The 21,256-nt window shown below is 44.8% G+C and overlaps 1 protein-coding gene across 1 annotated transcript in view; it reads left to right on the forward strand.

Annotated features, from left to right (window-relative positions):
* Window positions 1–836: 836 nt before the first annotated feature.
* The window catches only part of LOC140141060 (uncharacterized), a 34,728-nt gene continuing 14,308 nt past the window's right edge, over window positions 837–21,256 (forward strand). Inside the window, exons 1-3 of the mRNA XM_072162835.1 lie at window positions 837–998; window positions 4,954–5,277; window positions 21,081–21,232. Coding sequence (XP_072018936.1) covers window positions 933–998; window positions 4,954–5,277; window positions 21,081–21,232 — 542 coding nt within the window. The 5' untranslated portion in view covers window positions 837–932. The remainder of the gene's footprint in view (window positions 999–4,953; window positions 5,278–21,080; window positions 21,233–21,256) is intronic.

Here is a 21,256-nt window from a genome sequence, read left to right on the forward strand (position 1 = left end):
AGACAAATATGCTACACTGTCCATACACTGAGTACAGTCTCTAGGCAAAATCATAGGCTAAGTACCGTCGTAGTCCTTGTCATTTGAGGTACGTAAAAACATACTCATTAGGATCGATGCGAATTATAGAAACAGTTCAAACAATAAAATAACTACACCTTTATCTTGACACTTCCTCATTTGTTCGCCCTGTTCCTTTTTAAAGGAATTTTTATTTCATATCTGCCGGCGTTGCCTCCAGTAAGCGCTATTTGTGCAATTGGTAGAAAGGGCTTTAAACGTACCGGCTAATCGGCTATACAACAAGCAATCCAAGGTAATCAGGCTTCCTTCTCTCTCTCTCTCTCTCTCTCTCTGTGTCAGGTGGTGCTGTGTAGCGCTGCTGTGGTCTTCACAAGAGTACTACGCCCTCATTCTCACTCGATCTGATGCCAAGTGCGTTGCACCTTGCATTCCCTGGTTAGAAACCAGCTTCACGTCATTAGTCCAAGATGTTGGTGGACGTCCTCTAAGCTTCCTCGTTTGCCTTCCATGATAGCCCCTTGCAAAATCTGTTTTTCTACACCTCCATGTTTCCTGACAATATGGCCAAAGTACTTCAGCTTTCTCTCCATTATGCCGCTTCTGATGGTTAGACTTGTACCAATCTTGTCGAGGATCCAGGAATTTGTTCTCCTGTCTTTCCATGTCACTCCTTAGCATGTGAAATAAATTAGCATTAAAATTAATTTTGATTCTAAAAGCATTTTAGAAACACTTGGATTTTGCGCACACTGCTGTGCGTAAATCCCCTTTATATTACGTTACACGAACGTACAATATTTGTAATCATCTATTTCGTCCAAGGTTTTGTACTTATTGGAGTGTATGCATGCAGGCTGAAAAAATTCATCAATTTTGCATTTTGTATAAATTTATCATGGTCATCAAACATGATTTCTTATTTCACAAAACGTGTCTGTGTTCTATGTGTGGTGATAGTTTTCTGCCAGGGCCAGGTAAGTTATAAATATTTTAATAAAATTTATAAAACTATGTCATTATCTTGCATCAGATGATCTGTCATGTGTCAGTCGACGTCGAGTCACAAAATTTTATATCGTGATCAGGCAAATTTCACGCACATTTAGTGATCTGGCCTATTTCACCGAATTACAGTATATTTTCTTTATCATATTTTGTGTTTTTCCTGGTGGTAACCATTTTTAAAGGGACTATTGAAATAAATGCACGTAAGCCATAATCCAGAAGTGTCTGGCAGCTACGCAGTCAGCCTGACGCAGTGATATCGATAGGGAATTCCCCCATACAAGTGATAGACTGATCAAAGTCCAGTAAGCCTTATTTGCGTTGCACTCTGTCCCGAGTCTGTGTAGTGTAGATGTAAGCAGCGAAACAATTGAGGATACGAGAGACTTGTATAAATTCTACTAAAGTCAAAAGGGCAACAAAACATTTATCTGAATCTGTGATTTTTTTATGGTCAGAAACTATCTGCTGCAATGTGGATAATTTTGCTTTAGTCTGTACAATGTAGGTATTAAAGGGGCATTTTGTGATCCACAGCCACCCCACTCTCTTTTCTCAAGTGCTCAACAGTGTTCGAAATAAGAAAATAAAGGTGGTTATCCGCCGGACAACCAGGTCTCATTTTTTGGTTGTCCAACATAATTCTTGGTTGTCCATGTTTCTTCGGAATCAAGACTTCTGCAAAAGTTTACTGTTAAACCTGTGTAGAAATCCCATTAAAAATATATTTAAGAGAACACTTTTTCCATTATTTTTATTCATGACTTGTACTATATGACTGTACAGTGTATTTTATCTGAGGTTTTAAACTTGTGCATGCAGATTTTGGGTTGTCCAACCACCAATCGCATTTTTGGTTGGCCAGTGCTAGATTTAGGTGCCGGGCGACCGGACAACCACTTATTTCGAACACTGGCTGGAAGCCTCTGTGGCTAGTAGCCTACAAGGAACTTATACGATGTCCTCATTCACAAACGGATACTATCTGTCCATCGTATAAGACTGTCCCCGTACGGCAATGTGGTGAAGGAATATTACACGCAGTCAAGAATAGGCTCCATCAAAACATCAAAAGCGTTGCATATTTACTTACTTAAGACTGTCCTTTTTCATATAACGCAGACAAAGTAGGGCCAAGCTACCTAGAAATGGTCAAATTTTAGCAAGAAATATCTCTGTGTAATCCTATGTAAGTCCCATATCACATCGTTATCGGCGATCGTGATTTTTTTTTTCTGAAGTTTGGCTGGTACCCACTAGCGTCATGCACGTGACATGACACAGCTAAAATAATCGAATTTTTTGGTGAAAGCATGGGGGAGGGGCAATATGACCCTATGGCACATGGTTCGCAGGTTTTGCCGCTTGGCAAAAACATTTTTTGCCAGTTTTTGTTGGCAAAAACTATAAAAGTAATAAATAGTTCACTTTTTCATCTCAAAACAAATTATTGAGTTACAAAAATACTTCCCTGAGTGTAAATTGTTAAGAAATAAAAGCATGGGTTTTCATTGCTCACTAGTGCATTTCAAAACTTTTCATTTTAAGGACTTCATGAGACAAAAAATATGTTGAATGATTCATTGAAAGTTGTGTGTTGCAGTTTATGAACTTTTCTGTGTTCATCTATATAAATAAAAGGAAGTCGCTAAATCTTGTTCGCGAATAGACTCAGAGATGATTTCACTTTCAGCTCTGATTTATTCGTACATTGATCGGGTACATATTGCCATTACACCATCTGAGGTCATATTGCCATTACACCATCTGAGGTTCATTTTTGCAAAACTATTCAATCACTATGGAAATAACAAAAAAAAGGTTGGTTGCTAGGCCGTTGAGGTCAATAACCTTATGGCTCAGGTCATGACCCAAAACGCGTACGTCAAATGCACGCGCGCGATTAGTGGCGAGTCACGCATCCTGACACGTACTGCGTCTGGGTTTATAGGTCGCGCGCCGCAGAGGGTTGTCTGATGGTCTGAGGAGGGGGTGGTGTCCACTCAGAATTGAACACTTGATCAAAATAAAGGCGTATAGGCCTAATTGAAGCCATTTCGGGGACCATTTTTGTTTTGTCATTGCTTTAAAGTGTACAGGTGTCCAAAATAGAAGCCAAAACGGACACTTCTTTATACGCAGGGGGTATCAGGGGGGGGGGGGGTTGAGTATTTGAAAAAAAATCAAAATAAAGGCTCAATTGAAGCACCATTTTGACACTAATGTTGTTATCATCGTTTAAAACGTAAGTGTACAGCTGTCCGAAGCAGAAGCAAAAACGGACACTTCTTAATAATACCCAGGGGGGATGTGGCCCCGAGAGTAGGCCCTATTTGAAAAAAAATTCAAAATAAAGACCGAATTGAAGCTATTTCGCGACCACTCAACTATAATAGTTGTTATCGGATGTCCAAAATAAGCTTCTTATCAATACGCGGAGGTGTCTGATGGAGGGTGCGCCGGGAGGGGGAGGGGGCACTCGAATATGAAAGTAACGTACCTGTCCCTACCAGAGTATGACACTAGGGGTCTATCGAAGGCGATTATGGTCAAAAAGGGGGTTATTCAGTAGTGGGGGCCTCCAAGAAAATGTGTGAGAACGCTAAAATTCAGTGCCATTAACCGTAAAACATAACCTTCTGGGCAACGTTTTGTGAAAATTTGCCTTTTTGAAATTGAAAAAACTACAAAATGTTAAATTTGTTCACAATGCGCGCGAAATATTTGCAGATTTGGTGTAAATTTCTATTGAAAAAAAAGGGGATCATTGGGTGTAAGCTGGTGAAAAAAGGGGTCATTGGGTGACAGATTTGCAAAATAAATCTGAGGGATTGAGTGAGTATAACAACATTATCACAGATCTGGATATTCACTTAAATAAACGTTTAGCTTCTTACATGACACAAGCTAACATGATTATCAACATCTGATTATTGCTGGATGAATAATCTACACCAAGACAGCATGATTATCATCACCGTTTACTCCCGTTTACTAAACACTCCCGTTTACTAAGTATGTGACTTTTTGCCAGTTTTTGCCACTTTGACGGCAAAGTTCTTTTATTATTCTTTTATATGATTTTGGTAATTTGCCGACAATAATCCATTGGTTTTGCTGACAACAGTCAATTTTTGCCAATAAAATTGGGAATTGGGGTGTCACACACCCCCAATCCCCCTCCTCTAGCGGCGGCTGTGCCAACAAAATATCCACCTACCAAACTTGAGGTGAACCAAAGTTTGTATAATTTTTCACATTCAAAGACAAAAGCCCCTCTGTTGGACAATATTATAAACATCTCAAAAAAAGTAACTAACCCCCCTTAAATAATGACCATTATTCAAAAACGGTTGCAAATCTGTAAAATGTGTTGGAAGCAGAATTTATTCCTGCACATTTTGACACCTCATTTGTAGCAATTGACTAAATATTGACATCACAGCGTACATTTAAATCAATGTAGCCCAAGATTTGAAAGTTGCAGTAAATTCTATTGATTTTGCATTCAGTGTAATGGTAGGAAATCTGTGTAATGATATCCGAGTGTTTTTGTATTGTAAAAATTTGTATATAAGTGCAACTTTCAAATATGGACCTCACTACATTAAATTGACCGGTGTTTTATTGTTTTTTGGGCTATCGTATCAAATGAGGTGTCAAAATGCGCAAAAATAAATTCTGCTTCCAACGCATTTTACAGATCTTTAATACAATAGCCCCTTTTTGGCCATTATTTAAGGGGGGTTAGTTACTTTTTTGAGATGTTTAGTTCATTCCCCAATTGTCATTTATTGTCCCTGGCTATGACAAACTTGGTTACATATATGAATGCAAACCTCAGTGACAATCCCAGAAATAGTTGCACTTTTTAAGAGGAAGGTTAAAGGTAATCTATTGTTTTTATTGACATTTAATATACAGACGGATGCGTTTATTCTCACCAATTTTGCGGAAGAGGAGCAAATACAAGACAATACACAAAAAGTTGACACAAATGTACTGGACCCACCAGATCCGTTTTCAAATCAACCAGTTGACGCAGATTTTCCAGGCCTACAAGATCCGTCCGCAAATCAACCTGGTGACACAGATGTAGGCCTACTAGGCCTATCAGATCCGTCTTCAAGTCAACAAGGTGCTCAGGGTGCAGATGGTGGTGGAGGTACGCTGCTTGCAGATGAAGGATTGATTAAAAATCGAACGAAGAGACGCGATACCGATTGTGGGCGAAGTCCGGAAGGAGTGGTAAGTAGAAGCAGGTCACAATTCAATAATTTATTGAAGACTTGATATATACATACTTATATACATCAATGTCTATTATAGGCCCAGTAGTGTAGCCAGCGGGGGGGGGATTTGAGAAGGGGGACAGGGGGCAGAGTGCCCCCTGACAAAAAAAAAATGAAAGAAAAAGTGCCCTCTGACAAAAAAAATGAAAGAGAAAATCAGGAGGGCAAAGAAAAAGAAAAAGGGCAAGTCATCCCAATAAAGCCTTTTTTGGAAGCTCGAAGACATAAAGTCTCTATGTATTGTATGATGCAACTGTAATTTTTTTCGTCTGTGCCCCCGAAATTTTACTTTTGCCCTCCCCCCGACCAAAAAAGCTGGCTTCGCCCCTGTATAGGCCAGACTCAGTACACCGGTCGATCTTACCGTTTCCGATGTTGATTAAGATACTTCTTGCATCGATCCCGAGATGCGGAAAAAACCAATAGTCATTTTGTCCCACATAAATGAATAAATAACAAAAACCCCGATCCCCGGTGGACTCACCCAAAAGGTGACGTCACACCATATGATCGTCCCGTATCCTCCTTGGTCTCCGACTGACACAGACGTGCCTATCGATTGTTCATAGCACTGTGTATCAATTTCTCGACCAAGGCGAGATATACGGTTGTAGTTTCACACCTTAGGTAAAACCAAACCGGTATTGTTCGGCTGAGGATAGTTTTGACGGCATTTTCTGGCGAAAAAGTGACAAAAACGATCCAAAACTTAGCTACATATCGTGCCTCCGTTTGTATACGGGACACACGAGCAATTCAAAATGGCCGCTCGTTGACGCCATTCATTTTGTTTCCCACGTAAAACAACCATTGCAGCCTGTAAGTTACAATAGATGTTTGTACATACACATTGTATTTCATGTACGGTAGGTTAGTGTTGCTATGTTAGGGTGATTACTCTATCGTTATGTCTTCATTACCGTCCAATAAAGACGAGTTAATCAGATATTCATACGGTGGGGATTGGTAGGGACCCGTCTGACATTTTAGTAATAAAGTTAGCCAGTCCTTACTTTACCACTAACGTTAGCGACCAGCCTCCGTGCTCAGGTTTGCTTACTGGGCTTGAGTCGCGTGTTGGGGGGTAGTGCCCCCCTCCCTTTCTCCTCGCTTCGCCTCGGCCCTGTCGGGCTTGCCCTTCCCTGGTGACGGAGCGGGACCCACACCCGCTCTGTTTCTCCCACAGGAGTGCTCACGATCTTCTAGATGTCTTTCTTTTGCTTAGGACTCTCCGAGTTCCAGCTTGACGATTTGGATAGGCTCCGTCATCGCCATAAGACGAAGAAGAAATCTACCAAGGGCACTGGTAAGGTCGATACGGTGGATTCTGCTGTGACAGCCCCTATGGGTCATGGCAGGTCTGCTTAAGGGGGCTCCGGTCCCCGGACAAGCAGGCGGTTCCTTCGGGGACTGCTAGCGCGTCCAAAGGCTCAGCAGCCAGCGAAAGCACTGACTATACGTCGGAGCAAAGTAGCAGGCAGCAGAGCGGTAACCACCAGCGAAAACCCTAGCGGGTTTTGCAGCAGGAGGATACCAGTCGATACGGTAGATTCTGCTGTGACAGCCCCTATGGGTCATGGCAGGTCTGCTTAAGGGGGCTCCGGTCCCCGGACAAGCAGGCGGTTCCTTCGGGGACTGCTAGCGCGTCCAAAGGCTCAGCAGCCAGCGAAAGCACTGACTATACGTCGGAGCAAAGTAGCAGGCAGCAGAGCGGTAACCACCAGCGAAAACCCTAGCGGGTTTGTAGCAGGAGGATACCAGTCCTCTAGCGAAAATCCTCACGGGTTTTTAGCAGGAGGACACCCGTCTGTTGCAGGCATATCTACAGGCTCAAACAGCCACAGTAGTAGCCAGCGACGGGCAGCATGCAAGGGTACCCCGGGCTTGCCTGGGTTGAACCCTAGCATGCATGGGTTCAGCAGAGACGATACCGCGGCTAACGCTGTGGGTGTAGTCTTAGCAGAACCAACTGGGGTTGTCACACGGCAGCGTTCCATGGCGGGACCGCCGAGTGATACCCTGGGCCCTAGAATAGCTGCTGGCTGTCCACAGGGACTGGCTGGCGATTATTCAGGGGTTGGGCTCGCAGTCTCTCACGGGACAGCGACCCAGGTGCATTCGGTGGCAGCTACAAAGACGAGCTACGGCTTGACTTCAGTGGTAGCCGCTATGCACCCGCCCATAGCTGCCGTGAGTGGTCCGCCACACACAGCGACCTTGGGCGAAGCTCTAGAGGGTACAGTAAGTAGCTTGAACAGCCTAGCTGATCAACAACCCACTTATGTCCTCGAGAGCCAGCGGAGCGTGGGTGATCCATTACCGTCAATGGGTCAATTACCCTCTCTTGATCGATCACTGTCAAATCAACAGGGCATAGCTCCATTGATTGACGCTGCCTATTCAGGTGGCGAGGTGATTGATCGGGGGTATGCACGCTCAGCTACCCGTGGTACTAGGCAAGCTCCCTCTAGCCAAGGGACAGCCGGTATAGCGGGGTACCCATACACACGGCTTGATCCCCTTGCGGGGAACGCAGTGAGGCATGGGTACAGTGGTACACAGCCGGGAGCCCTCACGGGCACCTACGCTAGTACCGCGCCGGTACCACGCCAGCACACAGCTTGATCCCCCAAACAGGGAACGCAGTGTGGCGAGGGTACAGCGGTCCACAGTTGGGAACCCTCACGGGTACCCACGCTGATACCGCACCGGTACCGCAGCACTCGCCTTAGTCGCCACAGTCTCTGTGGCAACAAGGGGGGAGGCGGTGCTGGTACTGCAGTACCATGGGGTTACCCTGGTGGCGGATCCTTTCAGGGTCAGCTGCCGGCTGGGTATGCCCCGTGGTACCCGCCGCAGGGTGTTTCTTCCACGGCCTAGCACCGTGGCAAGTGTCGCCTAGCGATGGCCACGCAGTACCAACATCAGCTGTTGACCAGGCCAGCCGGCATGGAGCTAACCCAGATCTTGATCAGGGTAGGCCCCGTGCTGCTAGCGCTAGGACGACGGCTGCGAGAGCATGCGGACCCAGTGGTGCCATGGCGGATACCTCAGGGTCTTGCGGGAGTACTCCCTCTTCTGCTGGCAGGTAGTCGGCGAGCCACACAGTGGTTATGCCTTCTTACCCGCTTTCAGATGCCCGTCCTCAGTTACCGTCATCATCAGAGCATGATACGGATACTGTGGGCGAGGGAAAGGAGTCGGAAGCTGAGTCCGGTAGTGACATCACTACAGTCTCCTTCCCCCGCTGCCCCGCGAGGGGAGCAACAGCACTGATCTTCCTCCGGACACCCCCTAAGGGGGGGTCCATGGAGGAGGACCAGGGGATCCTTTCAGTAGGATGCTCAGCTGCTGCTTCCTCACAGGGGCGCCTGCACTCTCATTCCCGGCAAACCTCACGGGTAGATATCGTGGGGCTGTCGAGCTCAGTAGAGCTATGACGCCGCGTGCTTGCACGCTTCCTCTGCGATGTAACGCGGGAGGACCACGGGACCTACCTGAGGGGATCCGAGAGGGACCCAGATGTCGCAAGCGTATCACGCTCAGACAACATCTGAGCTCTTCCGCGAGGTGAGCCTATTAGCGGTGCTCACAGCTAGCCTCAACGAGAGCTCCATGGGCCTAGCCCATAGGGTGTCCACTCAGCGCCGGGGAGGGGCCTGCCACTCCAATCGCTGAACGCGATGGAAAGGCAGGGTCGTTTTTCGCTTTGGATGCTTCTGCGCTACGGTGGAGGACCGTGCAAAGAAGCTACCAAAGGAGCACTCTGAAGAGGTCGGAAACTGCCCTTACCATGGGTAGGAGCTCCGACTTCAGCAGGCCGTGCACCACCAACAGTACCCGAGCCCACTACCTCTGCAGCACCCATTTCTGGGAGGCGCAAGGGTAGCACAGGAACAGCTGGCAAGCCCCGAAGAAGAGCAAGCGCTCTTCCAAGGGAAGCTAGGCAGAGCATTCCTGGGGGGCTCAGCAGTTTTTCCACAGGGGGATCTCCCAGTGGACGACCGCTTATGGCTTTCACCCAGAGGTGGGAAACCATCTCTCTGAGCGCCTGGGTATGGTCAGTGGTGAGTGGGGGTTACAGACTGGCAACCCAGTCTCCCCACATTCGTCTGCACATTTCAGAGGTCCACAGTAGTGCCGTCAGACGGCCCCCAGCGTCGGGCACTACTGACAGGGATCACACAGCTTCTCACGAAGCGGGCGATTGTCCCGGTCTACCCCCCGTTCTACGGGTGATCTTGGAGCCATTGGCTCCAAGGAAGACCGGCGACGGGAGCCCCATCCGGAACCGCAGGCTGTTGAACACGTTCTTCAGGCCCAAGAGGTTCAGAATGGGGACTCTCGCCTCGGTGCTAGCCTGCCCCATCAGGGGCATGGGAACAGCATCGCTAGATCTCTCGGACGCCTATCTGCATATGCCAATCGCCTCTCAAGACCGGAGGCATCTGCGCTTCTAGGTACAGGATCAAAATTACCAGTTTTGATACCGGCCATCCGGACTGTCCATCTCTCCCAGGGTGTTTAACACTCTTGGTCAGAGCGGTGGCAGCGTACCTGAAGCACAGGGGTGTCAACATCAGTTGCTACCTGGACGTTTGGCTCATATACGGACGCACTCCACTGAAGACTACGGGTCTCATGGGGTTGATAGTCCGTAGGGTGCGGGACCCTGGATTTTTTGATCAGCTCAAAAAGTCCAGCGTGGTCCCGACGCAGACACCACTATTTGTAGGGGCCCAGATCACCCTCACGGAGGGGTTCGCGGTGCTCTCACCCGAGCGGGTGACGAACATGGTGCGGTGTGCCTGACTCTTGGCCGAGTCTCGGGCAAAACCCGCTGTGGCATGGATGAAGGTGGTAGGCCTAATGGCCAGTATGGTAGACCTCGTACTGTACTGCCGTTTCTACGTTAGGCTTACCCAACTACACCTTCTAGCCTGCTTGCAGGCCCAGTCGTCACCAATATCCCTCGCGGTTCCGTTGTCGGAGATCGCGCGAGAGAACTCTGGTGGTGGACCCATCAGCCCAATTTGACCCAGGGTGTCAGGTTTCCTGCACCCCGGTATGTCACGTAGTGACGACCATAGCGTCAAAACGGGGCTGGGGGTCCACATCCACGGAGACTCCGTCTCGGGCCTACGGTGGCCATAGAGACAGAGTTTCACATCAACCTCCCTCGCTTACGAGGAGGTGATCGTGGAATCACATACCGTTGTCCTGACGGATAACACAACCGTGGTAGCCTACCCCAACAGACAAGGGGACTCCGGGCCACCACGATTGAGCCTGCATGCACGACACCTGATAGGGTGGTGCAAGTTCAGGCAGATTACGATGAGAGCGATACACATCGCGGGCGTCACCAGCATCCTCGCGCACAATCTGTCACGAGGAAGGGTGTCGGGACCAGCAGAATGGTCCCTTGCTCCGCAGGTCGCTCAGACGATCTTCAAGGGATGCACCACCCCTCGAAAGATCTGTTCGCATCTCATCGCAATCATCCACTGCCGGTGTACTGCTCAAGGGTCGCGGACCCCAAGCATTCACCGTGGACGCTCTGTCCATAGACTGGGGAGGATGACAGCTTATGCAGTCCCTCCGATCTCACTACTCATGAGGGTGGTGGCCAAGATCGGGTGGGAAGACTGCATTGTCATTCTGCTAGCGGCAAGGCCGCTGGCACTCCCCGAGGTACCAGATCTACTCCGGATGCCCGGAGCGGAGGTACCCAGTCTATCACTAGAGCACCTGCAGTTAGCTGCATGGCCCTTACCAGGGAACACGCAGCGGAGGGATACTTTTCATCAGAAGCTGTTTTTCTCATCGCCGGGGGCTAGACGGAAGTCTACCCTCCGTACGTATAGCCAGAGTCTGGCTCCATACTACGCTTGGTGCAATGAGACAAATAGCTCTCCCGCTAGAGCCTCTGTGCTGCTAGTTCCGGAGTTTCTGACAGAAAAGTTCCAAGCAAGACTTCAGCGGGCCACTGGGGCCAGCTATAAGTCAGCTGTCCTCTCCATTCACCGAGGTTTCGAGACGGGTCGACTATCATAGCCGATGGTTACCTTATTAGTCTACGCCTCGACGGTATGTTCAACGAGTGTCTACCAAAAAGGAAAGTGATCCTCCTAAGGGATCCCAACACAGTCTTAGATTACTTTAAGGGTCACCCTTTTGACCTTCCGTCAAAAGCGACGCTTAAATACGTAACTCTCAAGATGGCTTTCCGGTTTGGCGTTGGCTTCGGGACGGCGGTGCTGAGTTGCACACGGTCTCGAGGTTAGCTTCCGTGTTCACAAACACTGGAGCGACACTGTTTCGGCGCTCTGTTCTCGTGACTACGAACGGGCGCGGTGCATACCGACATTCGTCCCTCTCCAATCCCCAGGGTTGGGCAAGGTTCGGCTGAAGCCAAAGATAGGCTGGGGTGTCCGATAAGGCGCTGCAGCACTATTTCTTCCGAACACAAGCCTTGCGAGGGACTCACGACCGCATTCATCACCCTTACAGAGCCTTTCGGTCCAGCCGCTGTCGCAATGGCTGGTCCAGGTGTTGGTGGGGTCCGGGGATCGCGAAGGTTTCGCGTCCCACGACCCACTCGACACGAGCTATCTCATCATCTTGGGTATACCGTTCGGTTGTCCCTTGAGGAGATCTAGCAGGCGGTGTCCCGGAAGCCACCTTCGCCCTTCTCTACGATACTTCCGTTTACGTTAGTAATCAGAGACGGGGCGGGAGGTTTACCGGGACATTGTTCGGGCGATCATAATACGGTGGTGTACGGGTACCAGGTTTTCAGACTATACAGAATACTCAGCATGGTAAGAACCAGTGTCGCTATTCTTAACCACCAAACTTATTAAGTAAGGAGGTTTATGTCTGTGATCGCGTGGTCTTTTTGTTTCCCGACCGTTGGGGAAAATATTTTCTGACCTCGCGAAAACCATCGTTACCCGCTCCCGATCCCTGATCAGATGCTGACCAATCTTGTACCTCCATCCGTCGGTTACTTGCTAGATCGATCTTTCAGATGTTGATGCAAGAAGTATCTTAATCAACATCGGAAACGGTAAGATCGACCGGTGTACTGAGTCTAGTCCCAAACAAAATGTTTGGTAGACTCATAACCGGTGCGATCTTACCTTTCCGATGTTGATTATCCCGACCCCGGCCACCCCTACAAGTTTGGTCCGAGTAGGGGATCCCAAGTCGGATAAGGGACGATCATATGGTGTGACGTCACCTTTTGGGTGAGTCCACCGGGGGATCGGGGGGTTTTTGTTATTTATTCATTTATGTGGGACAAAATGACTATTGGTTTTTTCCGCATCTCGGGATCGATGCAAGAAGTATCTTAATCAACATCGGAAAGGTAAGATCGCACCGGTTATGAGTCTACCAAACATTTTTGTTTGGGACTAATATACAATAACGTTTGTCGCACTCTGACCTATGTTAGTTTTGATCAAATGTGTGTGTGGCAAATAAAATATTTATTCATTAATTTTGGTTAAAATATATTAATCAAATATAATGAGTGTGTGTGGCAAATAAAATATTTATTCATTAATTTTGGTTGAAATATATTAATTAAGAAATAAAGGGTAATGCATGATCCTTTACACGAAAATAATGTGTCCGAGGCAGTAAAAACGTAAATAAGGCCGTGTAAAATTAATATTTTGGTTCTCGTCCCTCCCTCCTCAATTTCTGGGATTTGTCAGATTTTTTTTTTTTTTAGATTTTTCAATTTTTTAAGACTTTGGAATGATTTATGAAATCTTCATACATATAAATAAGTTTATTAGAGAACAAGCATCACTTCCAAGTCTTTTTGTGGTACTCTAGGGGGTTTATTCCTCAGAATCTCACATTTAAAAAAAAAAAAAAGGCCTCATCGTTTCCATCAAAAACAAAAGAAAAAAAAAAAAAACTACTAACAATGTAATTTTACATTGAAAAAAAAAAAAAAAAAAAACCTCCCTCCCTCATCAATTCATGAAAATCCTCTGGACGAGAACCAAAACATTAATTTTATACGGCCTAATGGGTGAGGCGCAGCCGAACCCATTATTTAAACGATTTTACTGCCGAGGACACATTATTTGCGTGTAAAGGATAATGCTGCACCCTTTATTTCTATTCTATTACCACAAAATAGTGCGATTTAAAGAGAAAATATCACATTTTTTGCCCAAATATTTCAAGTTGTTTACCTCAAGGTGTAGCGCCTACACATAGCCAAAGCGTATGCACCACCACTAATGCACATTCCAATAACACAACCTAACATTCCATTCTCCCCTATACAATAACACGCGCCTGGCATTCCATTCTCCCCTACATAAGCAGGTGTGCTGTGCGCTTTGCTGATATAAGAACATAAAGTTCGTTGCCCTTGACACTTTATCGCTAATTAATGGTCTGTCACGTGACGCGTTCCAACAAATCACAGTGCGCGATTTTGAATAATGGGTCGTGGGGGTAATAGAATCAAATATAATGATCGACTTTCAAAGTTAAGATGCTTTGATTTGTCATAATTTAGAACTTTATACAAAGGTACAATAAAGAAATTATTTTAATATGAACTTTTGACTGATATATCAGCCTATATAGATGTATAATCTATAGGGGTGCGTTTACGTAGCCAGGCAAATGAGGACACACACAAGGATACACACATGTCAAATGAGGACACCCGGTGACCGTGGATGTCCTCGGTGTTTTAAATATATCCAAGACATCGCAAATAACATAAAAATGCATTTAAAACGGGTCCACCTATGGGTGGTATAGGACGGGCCACGGTTGGATAGTAAGTGGTCTGGTGTGTGTGAGTGAGGTCCACGGTATGGCGATTAAGAACGGATGTGTGAGTCCTCGGTTAGTATGTTTTAAATCAAGTGAAAAATGAGGTCCTCGTTTGCCTACGCGAGTGGGTGTGGGGGTGTGTGTTAATAACTAACCCTTTGCCTGAATGGCCAGGTAGCAATGTATCATAATCTCCACACATGACAACAAATAATAAGGAGATTGTGTTCCTTTACCCATGCCATCCCCATTCATATAAATCCTATAGCACACATCTTATACCCATCTGGTGTGTGGGGTGGGGGTGGGGGTGGGGGTGTTAATAAATAACCCTTTGCTTGAATGGCCCATGCAGTAATACATCATAATCTCCACACATGACAACAAAGAATAAGGAGATTGTGTTCCTTTACCCATGCCATCCCCATTCATATAAATCCTAGCACACATCTTATACCCATCTGGTGTGTGGGGTGAAAGTTCTTATTAATGTTAGTCTCTAATAAGTTCTGTCTACGCTTGTCTACGCTACGCTTGTCTACGCTTGTCTACGCTTATCTACGCTTGTCTACATCTACATCCGCATGCAAACCCCACCAGATCTACAACAATGAAAAGGGGAAACAATACAGGATTAGATATAACATAACATATTCCCCAGTATTTCTTGAGTTTGTTGATATAACAAAAGTCTTGAACATATATACATTGGATAATGTTCTTGAGTTCAGTATGTAGTAAATGTCTCTATACTATCTGGAAAATGGTCAATTACTTATTGACTATAACACATTTACAATATCATGATTTAACATGATTTTGAGTTCACTTTAGAGTATCATAAGAATCTGAAGTCCTTTCTGAGATCATGATTTAACATGATTTTTAGTTCACTTTAGAGTATGATTAAGAATCTGAACTCCTTTCTGAGATCATGATTTAACATGATATTTAGTTCACTTTAGAGTATGATTAAGAATCTTAAGTCCTTTCTGAGATAAGTCAGTTCATATCTATATTTCCATGCACTTGATCTTCAATTCTCCGGTGGTGAAGCATTCCAACAGCCATTCACTATCTGCTCCTCTCTTGGTAAGACAATCAGCCAACTGAAGCTTGCTTGGCACCCATTCAACCATCTGTACTTTTCCTGAAGCCAACATTCTCTGTATCTCTGCAATGTTAATTCTTAGGCGTTTCTCATGGACTTGCTTTGTAGAATGGATATTTTGGTGCAAAGACTTGTTGTCTGTGTATACAACAATGGGCAATCTGTTCACTTCATAGTTACCGCAGTAAATTTCACTTATCAGACTACCAAGATATACAGCTTCATCCAATGCATCATGCATTGAGAGAGCTTCTGCTGCCAAGGTGCTTGATACCTTTCTTTTAATCTTGTTTGATGTCCATGACAGTGGGCAGCTTTTCTGTTCTTGTCCTGTTATGAATATTACATGACCTTGAGCACTTGATACACCATCTGGTAGATTACCCCATGAGGCATCACAAAAGACGTTCATCTTCCATTCATTGAAAGGGCCAAGCTGAGGAAAACATGTGTCTACTTGGACTCGTTTTGCTTGTCGAATGGCTTTATTGGCTCTCAGTAACTGCTCTACAGTAGGGTGATGTCTTGACATGTTCAGCTCTAGAGCATCATAACTCAAATCTGGTCTTGTCTGTGTGGCCATCCAGTTTAACTGACCAGCTGTAGCTCTCAGTATAGTCATTTCTTGCTTATTCAGTGGAGATGATTTGTCACTCTTCCTGCTTGAATTGACTGTGATTTCTTCTATCTCAGCTCCATAGTCATTCTGGTTGACTCTGATACTTCTTTCATCTTGTGACACATCTAAACCAACATAACAAAAGTTGTCAATTTGTCTCTTTCCAACCTTGTACTTGTTAGCAACTGCATCAATGACATTCCTATTAAAAGCTTCAGTTCCAGCAAACAGGAAATCATCAACATGCATCACAAAGATCCCCTCTAGCTTCCCATTGTTATACCATCTGAATAGTGCCTTGTCCAACTCTGACTCCTTACAGCCCAACTTGATGAGTTCTTCTTTTACACTATAAAATACCAGTTTCGAGATGCATCATCAAGTCCATAAGCTGCATTGTTCAGTTTCCAAATCATACCTTCTTCTCTAACTTCTGCAGGTGGTATGAGATATACATCCCGATCAATCTTCCTTCCTTGCAAGAAAGCTGCTTTTATGTCTATAACTTCACATTGCCACTCTTCACTGGCTGCAATTGCCATAACTATTCTAAGTGTTGACTTAGATGCTGTTGGTGAGTCAGACTGAACCTTCTCTTCTTCTTCAAAACCTCTGACTACCAGTCTTGCCTTCACTACTTTTTGCCCACCAGGCAAAGGTTTTTCAGTCACTACCCAACGTGTAGATAATGCACTTTGACCACTGTCTTGAACTTCTTTATAAACATCAAAGTTGCTCCAATTCTGCAACTCCTGTTCTTTTGCTCTAACAACTTCTGGTTTCCCATGATTACTTATTGGGACAAACACTACATTTACGTCTTCTTTATCTTCCTCTTCTACACTAGGTTCTACACACTCTTCTTCTCTGCTACCACCAACTTCTGCTCTATCAGCATTCTCATTGATCACTTGTCTATGTCGTTGATCACATTGACATATCGTTTGTTTTTGCCTGTAGCTTTTCCACCTCTGCTTATCACCTTTGCATTCATCCACTCTTCACTATCTGGCAAGCGATATTTTATCTTGTCATTTACTTTAGGAACTTCTCTCTGCAGTTCTATCATGCTGGCACCTTTATTAGTTGGTTGATACTCTGAAAGCCCATACTTTGACTGTGATGCTGTCCTTGTAACATCCTTACATTGCTCTAGCCTACCACTACAATGTTTCACACTGTTTTCTTCATGTGGCATCACATGTTCATCATAATTGTTCTGGTTCTCCACAAGGTCTTCAACTTCTTCAACACCATCTTGCTCTTCTGGCATTTCACCATCTTCACTTTCTTCATCTATGAACACTCCACGGATTGGCAATTCTGTGTGTCCATTTGCTTCTTTACTTTCTTCTTTGTATTCAGCATGTGGCATTGTGGATCCATTTTCTAGATTCTTTGCTGGCACAGTTGCAGGCTGTGTCTTTATTGCTCTACATGTTGCTACGCGTACGTACCAGCTGACTTCCATGTCTGATAAAGACTATCTTACCATCCTGGCCAATAACTTTTCCTGGTCCACGCCATCTGTTACTGTCATCTCGTTTATAGAAAACACGGTCTCCAGCCATAAATGTGGTCTCTGTAGCTCTAACTCTGTGTCGTAAGGCTTTGCGTATTCTTTCAGATGACTCAGCTTTGGTATAAGCTCTCCTTGCAGCATGAAGGGCATTCAGGTGCTTGATCACCGTGTCACTCACATCTGCATTCTCTAAAGCTGGAGGTTGATTTACCATGACTGATGGCAGATTAGGGTGGTTGCCAAGGACAAGCTGAATTGGGCTAAACCCACAATGGTTCTGCATACTATTTTTAGCATTCACCGCCAAGGCCAGGGCAACATCTAGTTCCAATTGAGGATCTTCTTCCAGCATTTTCTGCACACAAAGTCTACTACATAGTGGTTTCTCTCACAAATACCATTTGACCATGGGGAGTATGCTGCTGTAGCACACACTTCTACATTGAATTGTTGTGCTAGTTCTCTGTATTCAGCATTGTCAAATTCTCCTCCGTTATCCACTAGAAACTTCTTGGGAGGTCCAAACCCAGCTGCAATCCACTGAGTTGCAACACTGTTGACAATCACTTTGGGGGTTTTTCTTCTGATGACTTTGCTTTTACTGAATCTGGTGAAGAGGTCAATAAAGTGTATGAAGTACACATCTCCATACTGTTTGAGATCCATGGCTACTACATCATTGAATTGTCTAGCTAAAGGCAGGCATACCACAGGTCGGGCAGGGGTCTTCTTAAATCTCTTGCATACTTCACACTTCTCACTAATACTATCGATGAGCATCCGACATTCACCATCAAGGGCATCTGCATTGCTCATTATTGCCTTCAGACTCTTAGCAGTAGGATGAGCAAATTGGCGATGTAGTTTCTGTACCATTTTCTCTTTTTCTTCAAATGTTTTCTGCTCAACCACCAATTGTACATGTTCTATCTTCACCTCACACTCTTTCAATGGAACATAATAATGACCTGAAGATGTAGTATCCAGCTCTATCTTCTTTCCATTAACTTCTAAAGTATCTTCTTCCATGTCCAACTTGAACCCCATTCTCTTCATATCTGGCTTACTCAAAAGTAGCGGAATATCACTATTAACCACATGTGTTCTTATGGTTGTCTTAAGCCCTCCAATAACACATGGGATCTCCATTCCTTCTTCAGACTCAATTTTGTTTCCTGCTCCAAATTTGAACTTTGTTCCTCCTGGAAGGAACTTTACTTGCTTCCTTTCACTTACAGACAGGGATGCCAGATACATCTCCTTCCATGCACGGCCTGCTACTGTTTTACTACAAGCACTGTCCAGAACAGCAGCATTGGCAGTTTCAGCCATAAGCACTTGCTTATCGTCGTGTGAATAATCATTCACTTTGTATACCTCTGCATCAGCAGGTGTTGAAGTTTCAAGAGCACTTGCTTCCTGATTATGATTTGTATGTGGGCAGTCTCTCTTGAAGTGCATGATTGACTCACACACCAAACACTTTAAATAGTTTCCATCTGCATCACGAGGATTTCTTCTGATGTAACTTCTGGTTCCTCTGTAGGCTCCTCTACCTCTGTTAACTTGAGTACGGTACCTGTGTATCCAGCATTGGATCTTTCAGTATATGTACTACTTTGTCCTGCACCACGACCAGTTAATCGACCAGAGCCACGCCCTGACCCACGTACCACGACCACGTCCTGAATAATTTCCTCCACGTTTGGCATATCTGCCCCTGGTAAAGTAAGCCTCTTCTGCTTCTGTTGTATATACAGGTTCTTCTTTGATAGACACCTTATCAGATCTTTGTCTTTGTGACATACCCTGATCACCAAAGAATTTTCTCAGGGCACTCTTCATTTGGTCATACATTTCTTCTTTCTTAGTGTAATCAACTGCAGTGAGAACAATCTGTTTATCTTTCTTGTCTAGTCCAGCACTATCGATAAGTTACACAGCCAGTACTACTTCTGGCAGTGTGATGCCTTCCTTCTTTAATTCTTTCACTTTCTTCTCATACTCATTGAGGAATTGATCCATAGTATCAGTGTCCTTCTTTGTCAGATTTTTGTATGAACACCATGCTTCGCAGACTACACTTAGGTCATCCTTCTTGTACCACTTATCCAGAATTTTGAATATTTGGTCTACCGAGTCCGCTTTGTCAAATTTGATTTCTTCATTTTGCATAGCCAGTCTGACTTTATCGTTTACTCCTTTACTTGCTGGCAAAACACTGTATACTGCAAAGCCTTGTCTTTTCTTCTCTACTTTTGTGAATTGTGTCCACAGATTTATATCAAACTTCCAATCCTTATAGGATGTAGTTTCAGTATTCCAAACTGGTGGGGTCAAGAACTTATTATCCTTCTTGTCTGCCATTGTGTTTTGTTAACCTTGCTCTGCTACCATGAAAGTTCTTATTAATGTTAGTCTCTAATAAGTTCTGTCTACGCTTGTCTACGCTTATCTACGCTTGTCTACATCTACATCCGCATGCAAACCCCACCAGATCTACAACAATGAAAAGGGGAAACAATACAGGATTAGATATAACATAACATGGGGTGGGGGTGGTGTTGTTGGGGGGGGGGTGGGGTGGGGGTGTTAATAACTAACCCTTTGCTTGAATGGCCCATGCAGTAATACATCATAATCTCCACACATGACAACAAAGAATAAGGAGATTGTGTTCCTTTAACCTATGCCATCCCCAATCATATAAATCCTAGCACACATCTTATACCCATCTTGAGTGGGGGTGTGTTACTAACCTTTTGCCCTGGGGGTCACTCCCATTGTGGCCTGTACACCATCCGCGATAATCAACTTTTGAAAAGCACCCTAAACAAGGATTTAACCTTTGGCTAAAACGATACCCTTAACAGCTAACACACACCTGTTTTCACACCCTAAACAGGGATTTTATTCCTTGCATCAACTTTTATACCCTAAATTTCATTTCCGCAATTGACATTTTGCTACCCTTTATTCCAATATTTCATGTATTTGACACCCTAAACACGATATGCGCATATCGTGCCTATCCACGAAAAACTACCCTTTTTACGCGTTTTTATTATCGCGGATGGTGTACAGGCCACAATGGGAGTGACCGCCTCCCGGGCCTTTTGCTTGAATGGCCAGGCAGCAATGCATCATAATCTCCACACATGACAACAAAGAATAAGGACATATGTGTTCCTTTACCCATGCCATCCCCATTCATATAAATCCTAGTACGCATCTTATCCCCATCTGGGGTGGGGTGTGTGGGGGAGGGGTGGTGGTGGGGGGGGTGTGTGTGTGATTTTGGTTCTAATCTCAATTACATTTGCAATTTTACACCATTTTTGCTTATAATCAAGGTGAATGGGCCACTGATACTGTAAGAAATTTATGGAAGGAGAGGAACAAAATCCTAGATGTATGTCCACCTACTTTGGGGATACTTTGTATATTACAGTGTAGCATGTTTGTCAACTTTTTTTTTGAAACATTTTAAACAGAAAATGTTCATAAATGTGATGCAGCACATGAAAATAGGGACTTTGCAGGTGAACTCAATTTTTAGATCAGTATCTCTGCTTTGAAAGACCTGTTCAAGCTTTAAAATAACACCTAAAGCAAAAAGTTTGAAGATAAGGCTTCTGCATCTGAATACTTAGTTCCGGGACTTAGTTATTCTTTTTATTTCTTTTGCAGAAGGCCCCATGTATTTCATGTGATGGAAGTGATTCTACCTTATTCACTGATGTGAACGGTTTGCAATGCTGGTGTGAGATTTGCCGTCCTCCCAAATACATGCGTGTTCCTTGTATATGTGGAGAAGGTCACGAGGTGTTGTCTGGCCCAACGTAAGTTGATTGTTTCTTACTCCA

The sequence above is a fragment of the Amphiura filiformis genome, chromosome 19, assembly GCF_039555335.1.
Source record: "Amphiura filiformis chromosome 19, Afil_fr2py, whole genome shotgun sequence".
Taxonomy (NCBI): Eukaryota; Metazoa; Echinodermata; class Ophiuroidea; order Amphilepidida; family Amphiuridae; genus Amphiura; species Amphiura filiformis.